Here is a 16,507-nt window from a genome sequence, read left to right on the forward strand (position 1 = left end):
TTAGCCAGGTTTGTCTCCAGCCTCTTTCAAGCTCTGCTGCAGTCTCTGTTTGAACTTCTCATACTTCCTTTTCACTTGCTGGATTTTGTCCTTCTCTTCTTTGTCCAGGATCATTAAGAAGTTTTGTAGCTCTGGGATGGAGAACGCATCCCACTGCAGGAACGGCAAAGCAGAGGCAAAGTGAGCGCACGTAATTCACCCTGTGGCTTTTGCAGCTTTTTCCTGAATCTGTAGAGGATCAATGCATGCTGATCCACAGGGAGCATAACCTCCAAGCATCCTTGTGAGAGCACCAGGACAAGGAGCTGTGAAGGACCAGCCCAGCTCTGAGCCCACACAGCCATGGATTCAGTAGGAATCCGTGCTTGGATGAATGAAAGCTCCCAGGCAGGCGCTGACATCTGAATGAGTCCCAGCAGGGAGCACTGCCATGGCATAAAGCTTCATCACCTGGGCATCCTAAGCTTCTATTTAAGCTCATGGATTACTTATGGCAGCATTTAGCTGAATCTGATTACTGAGGTTTAACTCTGGGATAGCACTGTAAATAGATGGCAGGATTTATTTTTAAATCAGTGCAATCCAGAAAGCAACAAATGACCCAGAGATGTATTTTCTCAAAGCAAGACACAAGCAGTCTGCTAAGTTTGGAGCACAGCTGGAATCAAACAACACTTTAGGGGTAAAACCAACAGCATTAGAGGGGGGAGAAGCCTGGCTCACTCCTGCTGGGACCTGCAGGTCCATCCCATCACCAAAAAATACATGTTCATGCACAAACCAAGGGAAGGAGCCCCAGACCTACCTCCACCTCCCCGGTCTCGTTCTCCTTCAGCACAAAGCTGAGCACATCGGTGTCAGGGCCAGCCAGCAGCCGCAGGTACAGCGGGAATTCAGTGAGGGGCAGCTTCTGCAGGAGGACTGCAGGGGACAGCAGACAGCATTGTGAGCCCTGCAGAGCCCGGAGGGAGGCTTGGAACAGTGGCGTGGGCTTTGGGAGCAGTCTGTGCTGCTCAGGGTTGTTGTCAAGGCACCGAGCATCTATCAGTGATCTGCGTTGGGTCTTGGGGGCATGGGAGTGGTTGAGGGAACTGGGATGGAGGGTCAGGTTGGATATGAGGGAAAATTCCTTCTCTGAAAGAGTGGTGATGCTGTGGCACAGCTGCCCAGGGAGTGAGGGAGTCACCATCCCTGGAGGTGTTCAGGGAACGTGGAGCCAAAACGTGGTGGGATGGGTTGGGCTTGGGGGATCTCTGAGGCTTTTTCCAACCTGAGCCATTTTGGGGCCCTACAAACTCACCTTGCCCATCCTTCCGCATCTCCTTGAACAGCGCGAACTTCTGCGGGTTATCCACCACCATGAACTTCTTCAGCAGCCCCTGGATCACCTCGCTCACCGTGGTCGTGCTGCTGATGTGCAGCTGCTTGATGGCATCCAGAGGCAGGTAGAAGGACGTCCTCCTGTCCGTGGTTTCTGCCAGGTTCACCTCCTTGAGGGCATCATAGATGGATTGCGGTCGGATCCCCGCCGGCACCGTCACCGGGCGGCGCAGCTTCAGGTGCACCTTGATGAAACCTGTGTAGGTCCCATCATCACCCTGCAAATGGACACACAGTGGTGGGTGGGTGACGCCGCTCTGCACAGCTTTGGGGCTTCTGGCCACGATGCAAGAAGCAACTGGTGATTTACGGTTAGTCACTGCTGATTTCTTTCTGTTCCTTCCACTCCACGGTGACTCACCTCCTCCTAGAGCTGTGCTGTCTTCTCTTACTTTACATCAACACTGCTACAAGTTGGCTATGGAAACTATCATAAATTACAGTTAAATGAGGGTTTTAAAGCTCTGGGAACCCCTCATGCGCAGTGGAATGTCATGTTTTTAACCCCCCCATTAGAGGCTTTTCACTTCTCTATGTAATAATTCAGAGCTCAAGATCAGCTGGTTAGAAACTGTTCTAATCTTGACTATTTTAAATAAACTTGAGGTTGATTTTCAGACACCAGCAGGAGGTTTCAGAGCTGCTGTTCGTGGAAGCTCTGCGATTTAACCTGGTGTTTCACAAAGCCTTTCCCACTGCTCTGTGAGAGCATCTCGAATTTGCACTTCTGTGGCACTTTGCTTTGTAAAACAGATCCTGCTTTTCACTGTGCATCCTCACAGCTTTACTTATGGAAACAAGCCTGCAATGGAAACCCACCCCTATCTGTTGGTGGCAAGTGGCTCTCAGCTATCACTGAGAGATATGGGTGAACGTTCCCAGCTGAGATGAACATGAGAGCAATACCTACCAGCTTCATCAGCAGGCAGTTTGTAACTTTTGCATTGTATTTTTCGATCTTCTCTTTGATCTCCTCAACAGTTGGAGGCTCTGGTTTTTCTTCTACAGCTTGCGTTACATTCTGGAAGAAGAGGAGATGGTGTCAGTGGGTTTGTTTGGGGCAATGCTGTGTCCAAACAGCTCTGTCTTGCTGGGAGATGCACAAACAGAACATTGCATGAGCTCAGGGAGGAGCTGCTCCAGGACATGCAGTGCTGAGTGCAGCACAAGTAGAGGAAAGCCTCTCCAGAGTGTGCTCCTCTGGCACTGCAGACATCTTTCTTCTTTAACAGAAAAACAAATATAGAAAATTTCAGCTAAAATAGAGCTTTCAGCACTCTGTACAGGAGAGCAGAATTTCTCTGAAGGTGGCAAAGCGTGTGAAAGATGAATTAGAGAAAGGGACGTGTGGTGAAGGCACAGAGATCCACGCAGGGCTGCTGCAGTGCACAATGCTGTGTGCAGTGACAGGGCTGAGCCCGTGGCTGCTGCTGTATGCCGTGATTTGGGGAGCCTCATCTCAGGATGCAAAGTGGGGCTCACAGAGCCCCGGGGATGTGCTGCTGCTGCAGATGGCTTCCTGCAGTGATGGGATTTGCAGGCTCATAGAGCCTGAGCAGTGCTCCCACCTTCCATATGCCAAGCACAAGGCACCGGCTGCAAAGGCCCACGGATCCCCCCGGGAAGGAAATGTCAGGATGCGATCCCACACATGGAACAGTCCAACACATGGAGCCCAGGCATCCACAGGCATTGCAGGAACACGGAATCCAAAACGCTCTGTTCCAAAACCCTGCCGTGAGGACAGAAAAGATGCTCCAGCACAGCTAAACAGGCCCGTTGCATTCCCACCCCAAGGTGCAGATCCCACAGGGCTCCAGTCCTCAGGTGCCAGCACTCCATGCCCTGGGGACACAGAGGGGACAGAATCGCATGGCTTGAAGTTGAAGCTGCACATCTTCTGCCTGCTGTGTGGGCTGCCTCCGAAGTTGGCCTGAAGAGATGAGCTCTGGAGGCTGATAGGGATCGGAGCAAGAAGGGCAACTTTCACAGGGAAAACAAGGAAGTGTGGAAAAAGCAACGTAAGGAGCAAAGCCCTGCACTTCTCAGCCTTAATTCCAAGATCTGGACAGCGTTTCCTCCCAGGTGCAGATGCAGAAGGAGGCTCCCATCCATCAGATGAGCACACCATAGGCAGCATCGCCCCAGGCTAACTGTGGCATTTCTTTCAGGAGGAGAATCAAGCGCCGGACAAACGAGAGCTCTGGTCGCAATCTGGCAAAACAGCTCCAGCTCTGGGACTTGGAGAGCCTCAGATTCATTCAAGCCATTCCCCAAAGCAGATGTCTCAACTTCTGCTCAAGGCTGACAAACAGTGCAAGACCTCTGGAAGCAGCAGTAACCCAACAGAAGAGCACTGATATTGCCTTGCATTCTCCTTCTTGTTCACTGCCTTAAAAAACTAAAAGCAAAGCGTGGTGCGGTATTCAAGAATTGCACACCAACACTCCTTTATCACACTGGTGATCTCAGCTCCACAGTCTGCTGTAAGACACATCAACACTGCAGTCTACTGACTGCAGTAGGTCTTAAATGCATGCACAGAGGTGCATCCCTCCATCTGCAGGGTGTTGCCCTGACCCTACTGCAGCCACACTGCACACAGACCATGTGTGTGCTGCACTGTTTCCATAGCACAACCCCCACCCAGTGCAGACCAGCACCCTCCAAACATGCACAGCAAAAGCAAATAGATCAGCTCAGCTTGCCTCAGTTCTCATTTACACTGCAGCAGCTTGGAATAGCCAGAGCAACACCTGAAAGAGCTGTGATGCTGGAAGGGAGGCTGCAACGTGCTGTGCTGCACCAACGCTGCAGCAAAACACTGCTGGAAAAAGGCTCTCTCTTCCCCTCACTGACACTGTGGGAGTGATGCTTTGCCCACATGCCCTCCTGTGCTCACAGGGACATATTCAGCGCACAGCAGGACCCAGCCTGGAAGGAGCCATGCTGCTCCCTACACTGAGCAGCATTAAGAGGTCAGCTGTGCGTTGCTCTTCATGAACCTGTCCACATCTCTGGTTTTGTGGTTTCTACTGCAGAATGCATGGTTACTGCTGAAGGAAGAAAAACAGAAAAGCTCTTAACCATCAACCGTTGCCACATTTCCTGTCGTATGGGGACAGGATGAAACAAGCTGCAAACAACAGAAGCTCACGGTAACAACCCCAGGGGCATTGCTGAGACTGTGGGACCAGGACAGAGCAACGTGGGGAGGAAAGGACCCCAAACCCTTTGCACCCTCATGGCACAGCAAAGCGTGGGATGCAGGGAGACGCAGCATGGAGATGAGCTCGCATCCTCCTGCCATGCAGCTCCTCCTCTAACCAGCACTGCTCCTCGGATGTAAGAAATGGGTGAGCTCGTGACAGGCTGCTATGGGGGAAGGCAAAGCCCTGGGGCCATTGTGACTGTGGTGACATGCTCTCAAAAGAGAGATCCGGAGCCAAGAGCCAACAAAGAACCGCTCTGCCTCGGTGACCGACTTCTGCATTTATCCATTCGCAAAGATGCTGGGGGGAGAAGTGCTCCACTTCCAGCTGGAGAGCATCCTTCCCACAGCCTTCTGCAGGAACCAAGCCCAAACAAAAGCCTTTCCTAAGGTCAGCAGCCCTGCACCCTGCTGTACCTGGTGCCAGCGCTGTTCTATGGGGACAGCACCCCAACCCCATTGCTCTCCTCCCTCACAGCTCCCCAAGGTGCTGCAGATAAGATCTGCACATTTCACCACCCTCAAGAAGTTCAGACAAGGCAATGCTGTTTACTGTGGGGCTCAGAGGAAAAGGCAGAAAGCAGCTCTAGAGAAAGGGAAAAGCCTTGCAGTGCATTCAGAGAGGTTAGCAGCAAGCTGCAGGCTCAGGCATTGATTGCCATGGAGATTTCACTTGGAAACAGCTGTTCTGCCACCTCTGCTTTTAACTTTAGTTAAAAATAAACAGGATGTTCCTGACAGCAGCAGCTCCTGATGCCATCTGGAGAGAAGAGAGAGGGGCAGAGTGATGCAGGACCCACAGGAGATGTGCCTTGTGCATGCAACCTGCTGGGACCACTTCCCTACCAAGCCAAGCCGCAATCTCACCTCCTGCACCTGCAAGCCCCACTCCTTCCCTCCACCGAAGTCCTGCAGACAGCTTCCACCCCCCAGCCAGAAAAAAGCTGGGGTCCACCTCCACCCACTGGGGCAACCAGTGTTGTGTTTTTTCATGAGCAGGAGCTATTTCACATAACCCCAGCAGGCTCCATCTTCTCCAGCAACCACCAGGTCAACCTCCAGCAGAGGAGCCTGGCCAGAAGGCACCGCAGCACCTGAGCATCGTTGTGCAGGGAGAGCCCACAGGTAGGGCCAAGCTGGAGGAGCTGCAGTGCCCGAGCACAGTGAGAACCAGCACTGCACCATGGTTGACATCGTAATCTCGTACACCTCCTACACAAATGAATCATCAGATGACATTTAGAAAGCAGCAGTACGTGTTGGTAATCATAGCGAGAGGGAGCTGGCGGCGGATGGGAAGATCCCACGTGAAACCCAAGGGAGAATTTCTTCAAAAAAAATTGTTATTTGCAACGTTATTCTGATGGAAGGCCCTGCAGGGATCACAGCCCAGGTCACCAGCAGAGCAGCCCAAGCCCTGTGCTGCAGAAACGGAACCCTACAGCACCTGCTGGGGGCTGGAAGCCATCAGCCCCAGGCATGCCAACACAGCATGGCTGTGAGCAGTGCAGTGCTGCTGATTTTGGTGACCCCAGCCTCTCCTGGAGCCCTCTCACTGCCCTCCCCACTGCTGTCCCCCGCCTAACATCTCATCTCTCAGCACTTCAGGGCTTTTCCTGAGTAAAACCCCACTTCCGCAGCAGCTTTTGCTCTCCTTCTGCTTTTCTGCTCACTTCTGGTTGGGGCAAAGTTTACAGCAGGGATGTGTTGTCGTATTTTTAAACGAAACACTTCAACAGTGAGGCAGCTCTGTGCATTTTCTGTGTTACTGATGTCACAAATCTCACCCCGCAGTGACACTGCCCAGGCAGTGCTCTCCCCAAGAGCAGCGCCGCACACCCAGGTAAGGATGGGATCCATCCCTGCAATCACCACTTTGCAGATGAATTTGGTCCTGGAATTCTCCCATCTCACTGCCTACCCAACAGGTGCAGTTTGCACAGCGATCAACACTTTTTTGGGGCCAAACCACAGGACTCTGGCTGGGGATCTAACCCAAAAAACACAGCTGCAACCCCCAACATTCGGAGTCGCTTCCTTCTCTGCAAACCCTCCAGGAAGGAGGCAAAGAAGTATCGAAAGGCTGAGAAACCCTGCAGCAGAGCAAAGCCCTGCAGCGAGCCTGCAGGAGGCAGGCAGGGCCCCTTCAACCTCACAGCGAGCAAATTCCAGCAGCACCTGCAGCCAAACGTGCCCAGAACCCACCACCAGCTCCCGCTTCGCACAGCCCCCCTCGCTGCAGTTGCTGAGCCGTTACCTTGGCGGGGCCCTTGCTCTGAGCGCTGCGGAAGAAAGAGGTTTTAGCCGTGAAAAAGCAATCCTCGAGGTCTTCATCCAAGCTGCAGTACCCGCTGCTCATGCTGCTGCCGATGGTCATCGAAGGCAGCCCCGCAGCGCTCACATCCCGCACTGCCCGCCGCTCATCTGCAGCTCCCGCCGCTCATCCTCCGCAGCGATCTCTCCCGAATTCGGGTAACCCTTCCTTCTCCTCCTTCTCCTCCTCCACCGCCTCCGCGCAGCATGGAGCGGCCGCCGTGCCGTTTCGCCCCCAGCTCGCTGCTCAGCATCGCCTCCCCCTTCCTGCTGCGCAGCGCGCCCGCTTCCTCATTGCAAAATTTCTCACCCTGAGAGCAGGGATGAGGTGCCGGGCAGCCCCGGAGCTTCCCGTGGGGCTGATGACTGGAAACGTGTCCTTGATGCAGAGCTCGGAGAGCGCGTTGCTCCTTCCCTGCGTCCTTAGAGCTGCGCTGGGAAACAAACCCAGGCTGGAGCGAGGGATGCTCGCAGAGATGCGCTGCCCCAAAAACAGGTGGGGAAGGGGTAGGGAGCCCAGGGCAGCGCTGTGCAGGGGGCAGTGGATGCCCCTCTGCTCTGCCGATGCTTTGGGAGCAGCGGTTCCAGCAGAGCCGGCCCCAGGTGTGGGTGCAAGCCAGGGAAATGCCACCCAGCTCCTTCACCCCGTTTGCAGCAATCCTCACTGCAGGGGGATGAAAACTCATGCTCAGCAACTCAGCCTGGCACAGACCCCTGCTCGGGGCTGCTCCCATCCCCTGGTGCAGATAAAGAAGCTCCAGGTTGCTTTCTAGTTATGCTCAAACTGTACATATTTGGAAACTTTACAGATAGGGAATGCATTTTTCTTCTCCTCTGCAGCACTGTGGCTGCAATTCCTGTGGCTTGCAGGGCATCCTATCAACAGTGCAGGAGGTCCAAACAGAGCTGAGCCCCAGCCCCACACTCTCCACTACCAGCACCCCTCTGTGCACCATTCTTTGTGCCCAGCTCACCACCAGCACATTCCAGACCCAATTCCAGCTGTGCACCACGAACACAACAGCAGCACTGCACAGTGGGAGGTGCAACGTCTGCATCGCAAACGCGGAAGGAGAGAATCCAGATGGCACCTTTGCAAAGCAACTCATAACACTGCAAAAAAGCAAAGCTCTCCTCATAGCAACACGCACACTTCTGCAGTGGCACGGTGGCATCAGCCTCCACAGCCTGCCTGGGCTATATTTAGAAGGGAAATAGGCTTAAATCAAGCGTGCAGGGCATGAGCTGAACCGAGTGCTGCGTCAGGTGCGGAGTTGGGTCAGCACCGAAGCCTCAGCTCAGGACATTCTGGGGTTACAGCAGGAGGGAGCTGCCTATGCGAAGCTTTCCAAGCAGCCTGGACTTTGCCATCACAGCCCTGTGCCTGAAGATCTGGTAACACCAAGACTGAAAATCTGATTTGAAGCCTTTCTTCTTGCAGGAAATCCCAGGTGCTGCAGCCCCGGGGCTGAGCAGAGGCTATGCTGGCTGCACTCTGCCCAGGGAGAATGATCCAGGACCCAAATGCAGCACACTTAAGTACTTTGCTGGATCAAAGCCCAAATTATTAATGCTTGGTATTCCATGCCAACAGGACTTTATTAACTTTCTCCGACGCTCCTGCTTTGCTTACATTTGATAATGCTATTTACTGGCTGCCAACGACACCAGCCATGGCATTTCCCACATTCCCAGTGTGCTGTTCCCCATCACCCCAGTGTATTTTGGCTCCTATTCCCATTTTGTTTTCTCCTCACTGGGGCTGTGATGGAAGGACATCAGGAACACATCTGCAATGAACTGATGAGGGCTCCGTGGTTATTACCAGAGCCATCAATAACCCCCCGCTGCTTTCATCACCCTAAAGAGGAAACGAGCCTTTAATTTTACTAAAAATCACACTTTTCTAACACTGATGGGAGGAAACCCACTGACGCATGAGGAATATGCAAACAAACACATCCACGGCCTCATCCCCTTACTTAGAGAACTCAAAGGAGAAGCCACCCAGCCCAGCAGCATCTCACAGCAGCACCAAGCACACAGTGCTGCATTTAGATGCATTCCATGCCAAAACCTCCTGGAGCAGCCTGGTGTACAGCGTCCCTAACCCAGACTGGGGAGCCTCAGTTCCCCCAGAATTACTGGAAGACACGAAGCCAGATCTCACTGCCAGACCCACACTTGCATTTCTTCTGCATCTTGGCAGAGAGCACCTTCACTTTTCCTCCTTTGCCATGCAGTGCTTTGCATCCATCAGACACCTGCATCTACATTTAAAGCCAGGGACAAGTGCCAATGTACACCACCTCCTCCCACCAGGTGATGTGCACAAGATACACAGGGATATAGGGAATTTATTAGCAAGCATCAGCTGGGGCCGCAGGCTGACCTCTGCAACACAATCTCATCCTGCTAAGAGCAAGGAATGGGGTTCAGAGAGAGGCTGAAACCACCATGAGGGCATACCTGGCTGCAGGGGAGCACAATGGTGCCCTCAGGAGAGAGCTGCCCGGGGTCGGGCCGGCGACAGTCCAGCTGGACGAGGCTGTGACACTGCTGGTGGCACGTGTACCTGCAGTCTGAGAGAGAACAGAGCCATGCTGTGATGGAAGAGCAGCCAGGAGCCCGGGTCCTCCCCATCGTGCACCACCAGCACCAATGGGAGCTGCCTGCAGCCGCATCCCCCGAGCGCAGCTATCGCTCCCCCCAGCAGCCCTTCCACCCTTTTAATTTTTAACAGCCCTACAAACAGCATTCAATCAATTATTTTTTTTACACAACCTACAATTCCAGCACAGTCACTGACCTGCCGGATACCCAACACCCATCTCCTCCCAAAAAAATAACATTCTCACCAGAACAGAGGTCCCCTCTGCAGGGAAAACCTGCCTTTCCCTCTATTATTTTTTGGCATTTGGGTCATTGCTTTTGAACCTCTCAGACTTGCAAAAAGAAAAGTGACATCCCACGTTCTCTCTCACTGGAGATGCCTGCTCTTATCAGGGAATTCCTGGGCAGGAGCAGAGCATTGGTGCTGTGGGAGCAGTGCCTGGGGCAGAGCATCTCCCTTAGGGAAACCACTGATTGTTCAGCGTTCATCTGACACCAGCTGCCATCCTCCCATTTCCAGTTTTCTCAAGGCTGAGAAAAAAGCAAGGGGGTCCTCTTATTTATTTTTAACCCCCCCCCCCCCTTTTTTTTATTTTAATTAGGGATAAGCAGAGCAGTTGCATGGTAACGCAACGCATGACCTTTCGAACAGCTGGAGCAGCTGCTCAGTGGGACATCTGCCATCTCTGTGCTGGAGGTTCCAAGCACGGCAGGCTGCGGCTGCAGCCCCACCTGAGCACCAACACAGCAGCCCCAAACGCATCACATTCAGACAGCCATCCTCACACACAGCCTGTGGGGTGGGAATGGTGGAGCATCCACACGGGAAGCGCAACACGGACCACAAATCACAGCTCCTGAATCCACCTCTGGCACAGCCAGGCATTTCCCCACACGATTACAGCATGACACCTCCTTAGTCACCGCCGCCTATTAACAGCCCTAATCACCACTATCTGGTGGGCAGCACTAATTTTAGAAGCCCGGCACGGCCCTGGGAAGCAGCCACGTGACGGGGCAGGATGCCTCCCCTGCGACCGTGAGATCATTTCTATTCGAGTCAAACAAAGCCACGGTTGGAAACAGTTTCTTTAAAAAAGAAAATCTCCGAGTCGGATCGCAACGTAGTGAGAAACTTTGGTGGCACAAAGGAACTTCCCTCTGTATGCAGATAAAGTTTCTCAGGGTGATAACACTGGATTTGCAACCGAACCCCATCCGGATGTTCATCCATCCGCCTCGGCACAGCCTGCGGTCACCCTGCCCAGCCCCCTGTGCTGTTGGCATCCTTTGGCATAATGCTCTTCAAAGCTGTCCAGCATTAGGGGGTAACTTCAGCCACTGCACCACAGTGGGACCGGAGCACAAAGCAGCCACTGGGCTAGGGATGCTCCAAAGCCATTGCTTCCTAATGGAGCAGCTTCAACCCCCGGGCACAGAGGTGTGCTGGCACACCAGGACCAGTCCTGAGCAGCACAGCTGAGGCATGAAGCACTTTCAGCTGTGCTCTGTGGAATCCCATTACCCCTCATTAGCAGTAGCAACCAGCAGACACCCAAACGCAGCCCTTACCTCTCAGCTGTGAACCCTCCCTGCTCAGCCTCCGCGATCCCTCCGAGCAGGATTTGGGCTTGGGAAAGTGCCCGAATACTTTGCGGATTCTCTTTGCGATGACCCCAAAGCAGGCAGCTGTCCCTGCTCTGCCCTCCGACATCCTCAGCAGAGGGACCAACGCTCCCAGGGCAGCTCAGCACTGCACACAGCAGCGCCTGCCTACACGGAGCCTTATCCCATGGAGATAAAGCATTGACATGAGCCATCGGGGATCTATTTGACAGATACCTTTTTTTTTTTTTTTGGAACAATGAAGCAATGCACAGCTTGGGGCTTATGCACCTCAGGGCTTGTCCTGTTCACTATGGAAAAGTTTCTATTTCTGGGGCTTTTTACTTGATAAGATAAAATGACCCAACGGAAGAGATTAGAGTGGAGAGCAGGCGCAGGACCCAGCCGTGCTGGGAGGTCCCTTTCCAACACCCCCACTTTGCTGCTTTTCCCCTGCAGTCGTCTCAAAGCCTCCAATGCTGAATCAAACGTTAGGTTAAAGGAATCCACTGAGGTTGGCTATGTGAGCAATGCTGACTTGAGCCCTGCCAGATGTTTGGATCAGTGCTGCAGTTTTCCTGTAGCATCCCTCATTTCTAGCCACACAAGGTGTTGGATGATGCCTGTGTCCACCCCACCACTCGACAAAGGGCTTTAAACCCATCACCTCCCCACCTCTGCATCACAGCCATCCCCACACCAATGGGGCAGGTTCCCAGCATCCTGCACAACACATTCTTCCCATTTCATCCATTAGAGTTGCAAAGATAAAAGCTCACTAAATCTCCCCAGACATCACACCAAGCATCACAGGACAACACAGAGGAATTCCTTCTTCCCTCCCCAGCCCCACAGCTACACACACATCCCTGCTTCCCAGCCCAGACCATCAAGCTCAGCTGTACCAGCAAGACCAGGAAAGCAAGAACAGACAACCCAAACCTCACCTGGGGAACCAAAGCCTCCGCTGGTGTCTCCCTCCATAAACACGAGATGGGAAGGCAGCAGCAAAGGGTGACCCGAGGACCTGAGCCCCCCCAGGACAGCAGCATCCCCTGCCTGTGCTGAGTCCCCCAATGAGCAATGCCTGCTGTGGGCAGGATGTGCCCTGCACCCTCCCCACCGCCCTCATCCTCAGCCAGTGCTGCTGAGAGAAGAAGAATCTGCCCAGGCCAGACCGAGGGAAGCCCCAATATTGTGGGTCCTGGGAGCTGGTGGCAATTATTGTTTACTATGATGAGAGCAGAGATGGGAGGGAGTGCAGGAAGGAGACATGGGAAACCCTCACAGCCAAAGCACTGCTGGTGTGGGCAGAGCCCCCCCATCCCAGAGCCCAGCTTGGAGCACCCACACCTGCTACAGAACTCCTCATCTTAATGAAACAGTCATTCAGGAACCTGTAATGGCAGAGCTGCAGTTCACGAGGTAGAAAGAGAACTGTTGTGTATTGTGCCAGCTTTCTTCTCAAGGAAATGGGTCCTGATCCAGCAGTGCTTGAACACAGACCAAGCTGTGTAATTTTCCTACAAGGAAACCCCTTGGCTGAGTCCTGGTGGGGCTGAGATGATGTCCTGGGGTGGGATTGGGTCCATGGGGATGAACCATGAGAGCAACAAACCAGGCAGGCCGTGGTCAGTCCAAATGTAGGAGCACACCCAGCTCACCCCACAGGGTCTGATAAGCACAGCCCAGGAAATACACGGGCTGTAAGTCATGCCCTGTGCTGCCAGGATGAGTGTGGACCCAAGGCTGGAAAACACCTGTGGCAAAAGCCCAGCCCACAATGCATGGAATAAGGGGAAGGAGTGAGCAGTGGGATGGCACTGCGGGCTGCCAGCAGCAGGAATTTCTTACTCAGCACCTGCACCGCCGGTGCTGCAAGGATAAGAAGTGGGGCACCCTGGGGGAACAGGCACTGAGCCACAATGAAACGCTGTCAGTTCCTTTCAGTACCTAAAGAGAGCCTGAAAACAGGAGGGGAATCAACTCTTAGAAAGGGGAGATAACAGCAGGACAAGGGGAAATGGTTTGAAGTTGAGGGAGGGAAGATTGAGGTTAGATGTCAGGGGGAAGTTCTTTGCTATGAGAGTGGTGAGGTGCTGGAACAGCTGCCCAGAGAGGCTGTGGATGCCCCGTCCATCCCTGGAGGTGTTCAAGACCAGGTTGGATGGGGCCCTGGGCAGCCTGGGCTGCTATGAAATGTGGAGGTTGGTGGCCCTGTGTGTGGCAGGGGGTTGGAGCTTCGTGATCCTTGAGGTCTTTTTCAACCCAGGTCTTTTTCAGGGTCTTTTTCAACCCTGGCCATTCTGTGATTCTGAGGCTGCAGAATCACAGAGCAGAGCTTCCAGAACTGACCCCAGCCCCCGGCCCCCCCCCCCCCCCCCCCCCCCCCGCACACACACACACCGTGGATATCCCCGATCAGAACCCAAATAAACCTCAGCACAGGACTTGAAAGCCGCGTTGTCACCTTCACATTCCAACATCCGCGCTCCGCCCCACCTGAACAAACACCAAAAAAAAAAAAGCCACCAAACCAACAGAGACGGATCTGCTGCAAGGGGAGGGCGATGGGTGCAGACGTTACAAGAATCCCCCTGAAGTTTCCCTCCCTCCCAGCGATGGCACTTCGTTGTTCGGGGAATTTTAGAGGCAGAACCATTCCCACAGTCTGACAGTTCTCAGAAGAAACAAAAAGGGAAGCAACCGCTTCAGGCTTCTTTCAATATCACTCGGAAAAGAAGCCCTGGGAGAGAAATCCCTCACAACACTCCTTTACAACGCTCAGCATCACAAAGTGCTGCCAATTAACGTTTCAGGTCGGGATTTTCAGAGCCCCACACCCAGCCCGTGTGCATCCTCACCCCACGTGGAGCGGGGCCACGTTTGGCAGCCCCAGCCTTGCACTGCCGGAACAAATTTCCTCATTAATTCGCGCTGTCAACCAGAGACCGAGGAAGAACAAATGGATTCATTACCAAGATTAATTGCACTAGAAATACATCAGCATTCCTCATCTCCTCAGCAGTAGCAGTGCTCGTTGTACAGCACTGACATTTGCGCTACAGAGACGTGAAAGCTCAACCCAACCAGCAAGAAAGCTCTCATTCTCCCTTAAGTTACCTGAAAACATCCTGCTGGGCACACTGCTTGGGCAGGAGGAGCTCCACCCCCAGGCACTCCTCACAGTTTGTGGGCTGCGAGCCCTTTCCCCATTCAGAAGGCACGGAATAACAAGGCAGCAGGTGCCACTTTTTAGCATTTACAGCTGATCTGTGGCACCCGCGTTGCTCAATTCTGCTGCCTGTAATGCAGGGCTGCCCACCCAGCGTAGCCCAGTTCTTATGCCACCCCTCACACAGAGATGCACACGGGCTGCATCTGCACCAGAACACCCTGTTAACACTCTCCTCGCTCCACAGACGATGGGAATGCGAATCCCTCCTGCTGTAATGCAGCCGATGGGAGCACTGCACGTCTTCCTAGAGAGCTCCTACCGCTCGCCCCGGGGTTTGGAGCAGAGCGAGGTGCCCAACAAACGCAAGGGAAACGTACGTGCTATTTCTGGAAGGATTTAGGCGTAAAGCGTTACGAGCACGAGTCCATCCTGCCCGATGAGCCGATAATCCCATCTCCCCCAGAAAAACCTCAGCTCCCTCATCCCCCGCACGGCCCCGCACCCCCACGGGAACAGCTGGACGAGGGGACCCGGGGCCGGGAATGGGATTGGGGAAGGGTGGGGGGGTCACAGAGCGGTATCGGAAGGCAGGGTGCGGGATGCGGTGCGGGGCAGAATTGCGGGACGGCAGCACTCACAGTCGCAGCGCAGGGCGCGCTCCCGCACGGCCGCTCCGCACAGATCGCACCAACCGCGGTGCGGGGCTCGGGGGACGAAACGGTGACCGCGGCCGCGTTCCGCCGCTTCTCGCGGAGACGCGAAGATGTTGCGCACGTCGGGTAACAGCCGAGGGGTCCCTCCGCGCCGCCGCAGCCGTCGAGCTGCCCTGGCACCGCCGGGGCTTCCCAGAGCTCGGCCGTTCCGAGGCTCCGGATCAGGGGAAGCGGAGCCTCGTGGTCCCCGCCGCATGGAGCCGGGCGCGGAGGGGTTGCGGACTGGGGGGGTTCGGCCCCACGGGTGGGCACGGAACGGAACGCCGCGCTGCGGGCTCCTGGAGGGCGGTGTGGCCGGGAGGGCGGGCGCGTTGGGCCGCCCCGGGGAGGAGACACGGAGAAGGGGCGGTGCGGAGAACGGCCCGGCGTGGGATCTTCTCGTGGTGACCCTCCCGGAGGAGCGATTCCTACCATGGGATCCATCGCGGTTGTACTTCCCTCCTCCACCCCCTCCCCTTCCCCGCAAGATCTCCCTTTAGGATTTCCTCATGGAATCCCAATGCACGCTGTTGTGAAAGCTCTCCCGGCGGGACATTCCTCTGCTCGGGAGCGGGGACGTCGCCTGCATACATCACCCTAAGTCTGGTCCTGCAAACGGGGTGGGCAGCGTGCAGCACAGAGCTGTCCTGAGCGCACGCTGCAGGAGCACAGCAGCATCGCGTCCCATCAACTCCCACCCCATCCCCGGTTTTGCCCCTACAGGAGCAGTGAGATCACCTCTCAGGTGCTGCTTTATATACTGAGCTGAAGGCGCAGCCCCTCCTGCATAGAGCAGCGCATGGACCAGGCTCTAGGACAGCTGGAACAAATTACCTTTCCTCTCTGAAACGACAGCAGGGCACCGGAGTGATGCTGAGGGCTGCGAGCCCAAGCAATTAGCTCTCCCACGATGAGGCTTTTGTGGTTGTGGGAGAAGTGAAAGGGAAAATATGATGGGCAGATTTTGGAGTCGCTCTGCAAAGGCTTCAGCACTGCAGCTCTGAGGACGCCCATTTGCACTGCTTTTGGGGTGGGGGTGCTTTGGGGTGCAGAGATGGGGGTGCTTGGATCAGGTGCTGCACCGAAGGTCTGATGACAGAGACAAAGCGAGTTTCTGAGGATAGGATAAGCCAAGGATGCTTAAATCCCTTTGAAGGAATTTAATTTGAAGGACGGATCTGGCTCTGAGTTACAAAAGATGTGTGCAATAGGCAATCCCTAATAAGAGCTTAAAACTAAAGGAGCAATAATACAGCTTGGAAAATCCCGGTTTTGTTCTGTTAAGTAGCATGACTCACATTGGAAGGTCTTTTCCTTCCCCATTCAGGATCCTGATTCACTTTCATGCATCCTCTACTTCTGCATGAGAAGAGCAGCAGATTTGTTCCTGGGTAAATAGTTTACCCAAAGTCTGATGCTTTACTCTGTGCTCCCCCCAGACTGGGAGATAGAGCAGATTCACTGCCATTCTCTGCTTCCTCAGCAGGCATCCAGTTCTGACAGTGCAGGAAACTT

The 16,507-nt window shown here is 54.3% G+C and overlaps 1 protein-coding gene across 1 annotated transcript; it reads right to left on the minus strand.

Moving 5' to 3' along the window:
- Positions 1 to 6,968, minus strand: RASSF5 (Ras association domain family member 5; the record flags this gene model as incomplete). Its single annotated transcript, XM_079546259.1, has 5 exons — positions 1 to 153; positions 806 to 921; positions 1,301 to 1,598; positions 2,291 to 2,401; positions 6,849 to 6,968. The coding sequence occupies 5 exons, from the start codon at positions 6,966 to 6,968 to the stop codon at positions 1 to 3; spliced, it is 798 nt and encodes a 265-aa protein (XP_079402385.1).
- Positions 6,969 to 16,507: the final 9,539 nt, after the last annotated feature.

The sequence above is a fragment of the Tetrao urogallus genome (genome assembly GCF_951394365.1).
Source record: "Tetrao urogallus genome assembly, chromosome: 24".
Lineage (NCBI taxonomy): Eukaryota > Metazoa > Chordata > Aves > Galliformes > Phasianidae > Tetrao > Tetrao urogallus.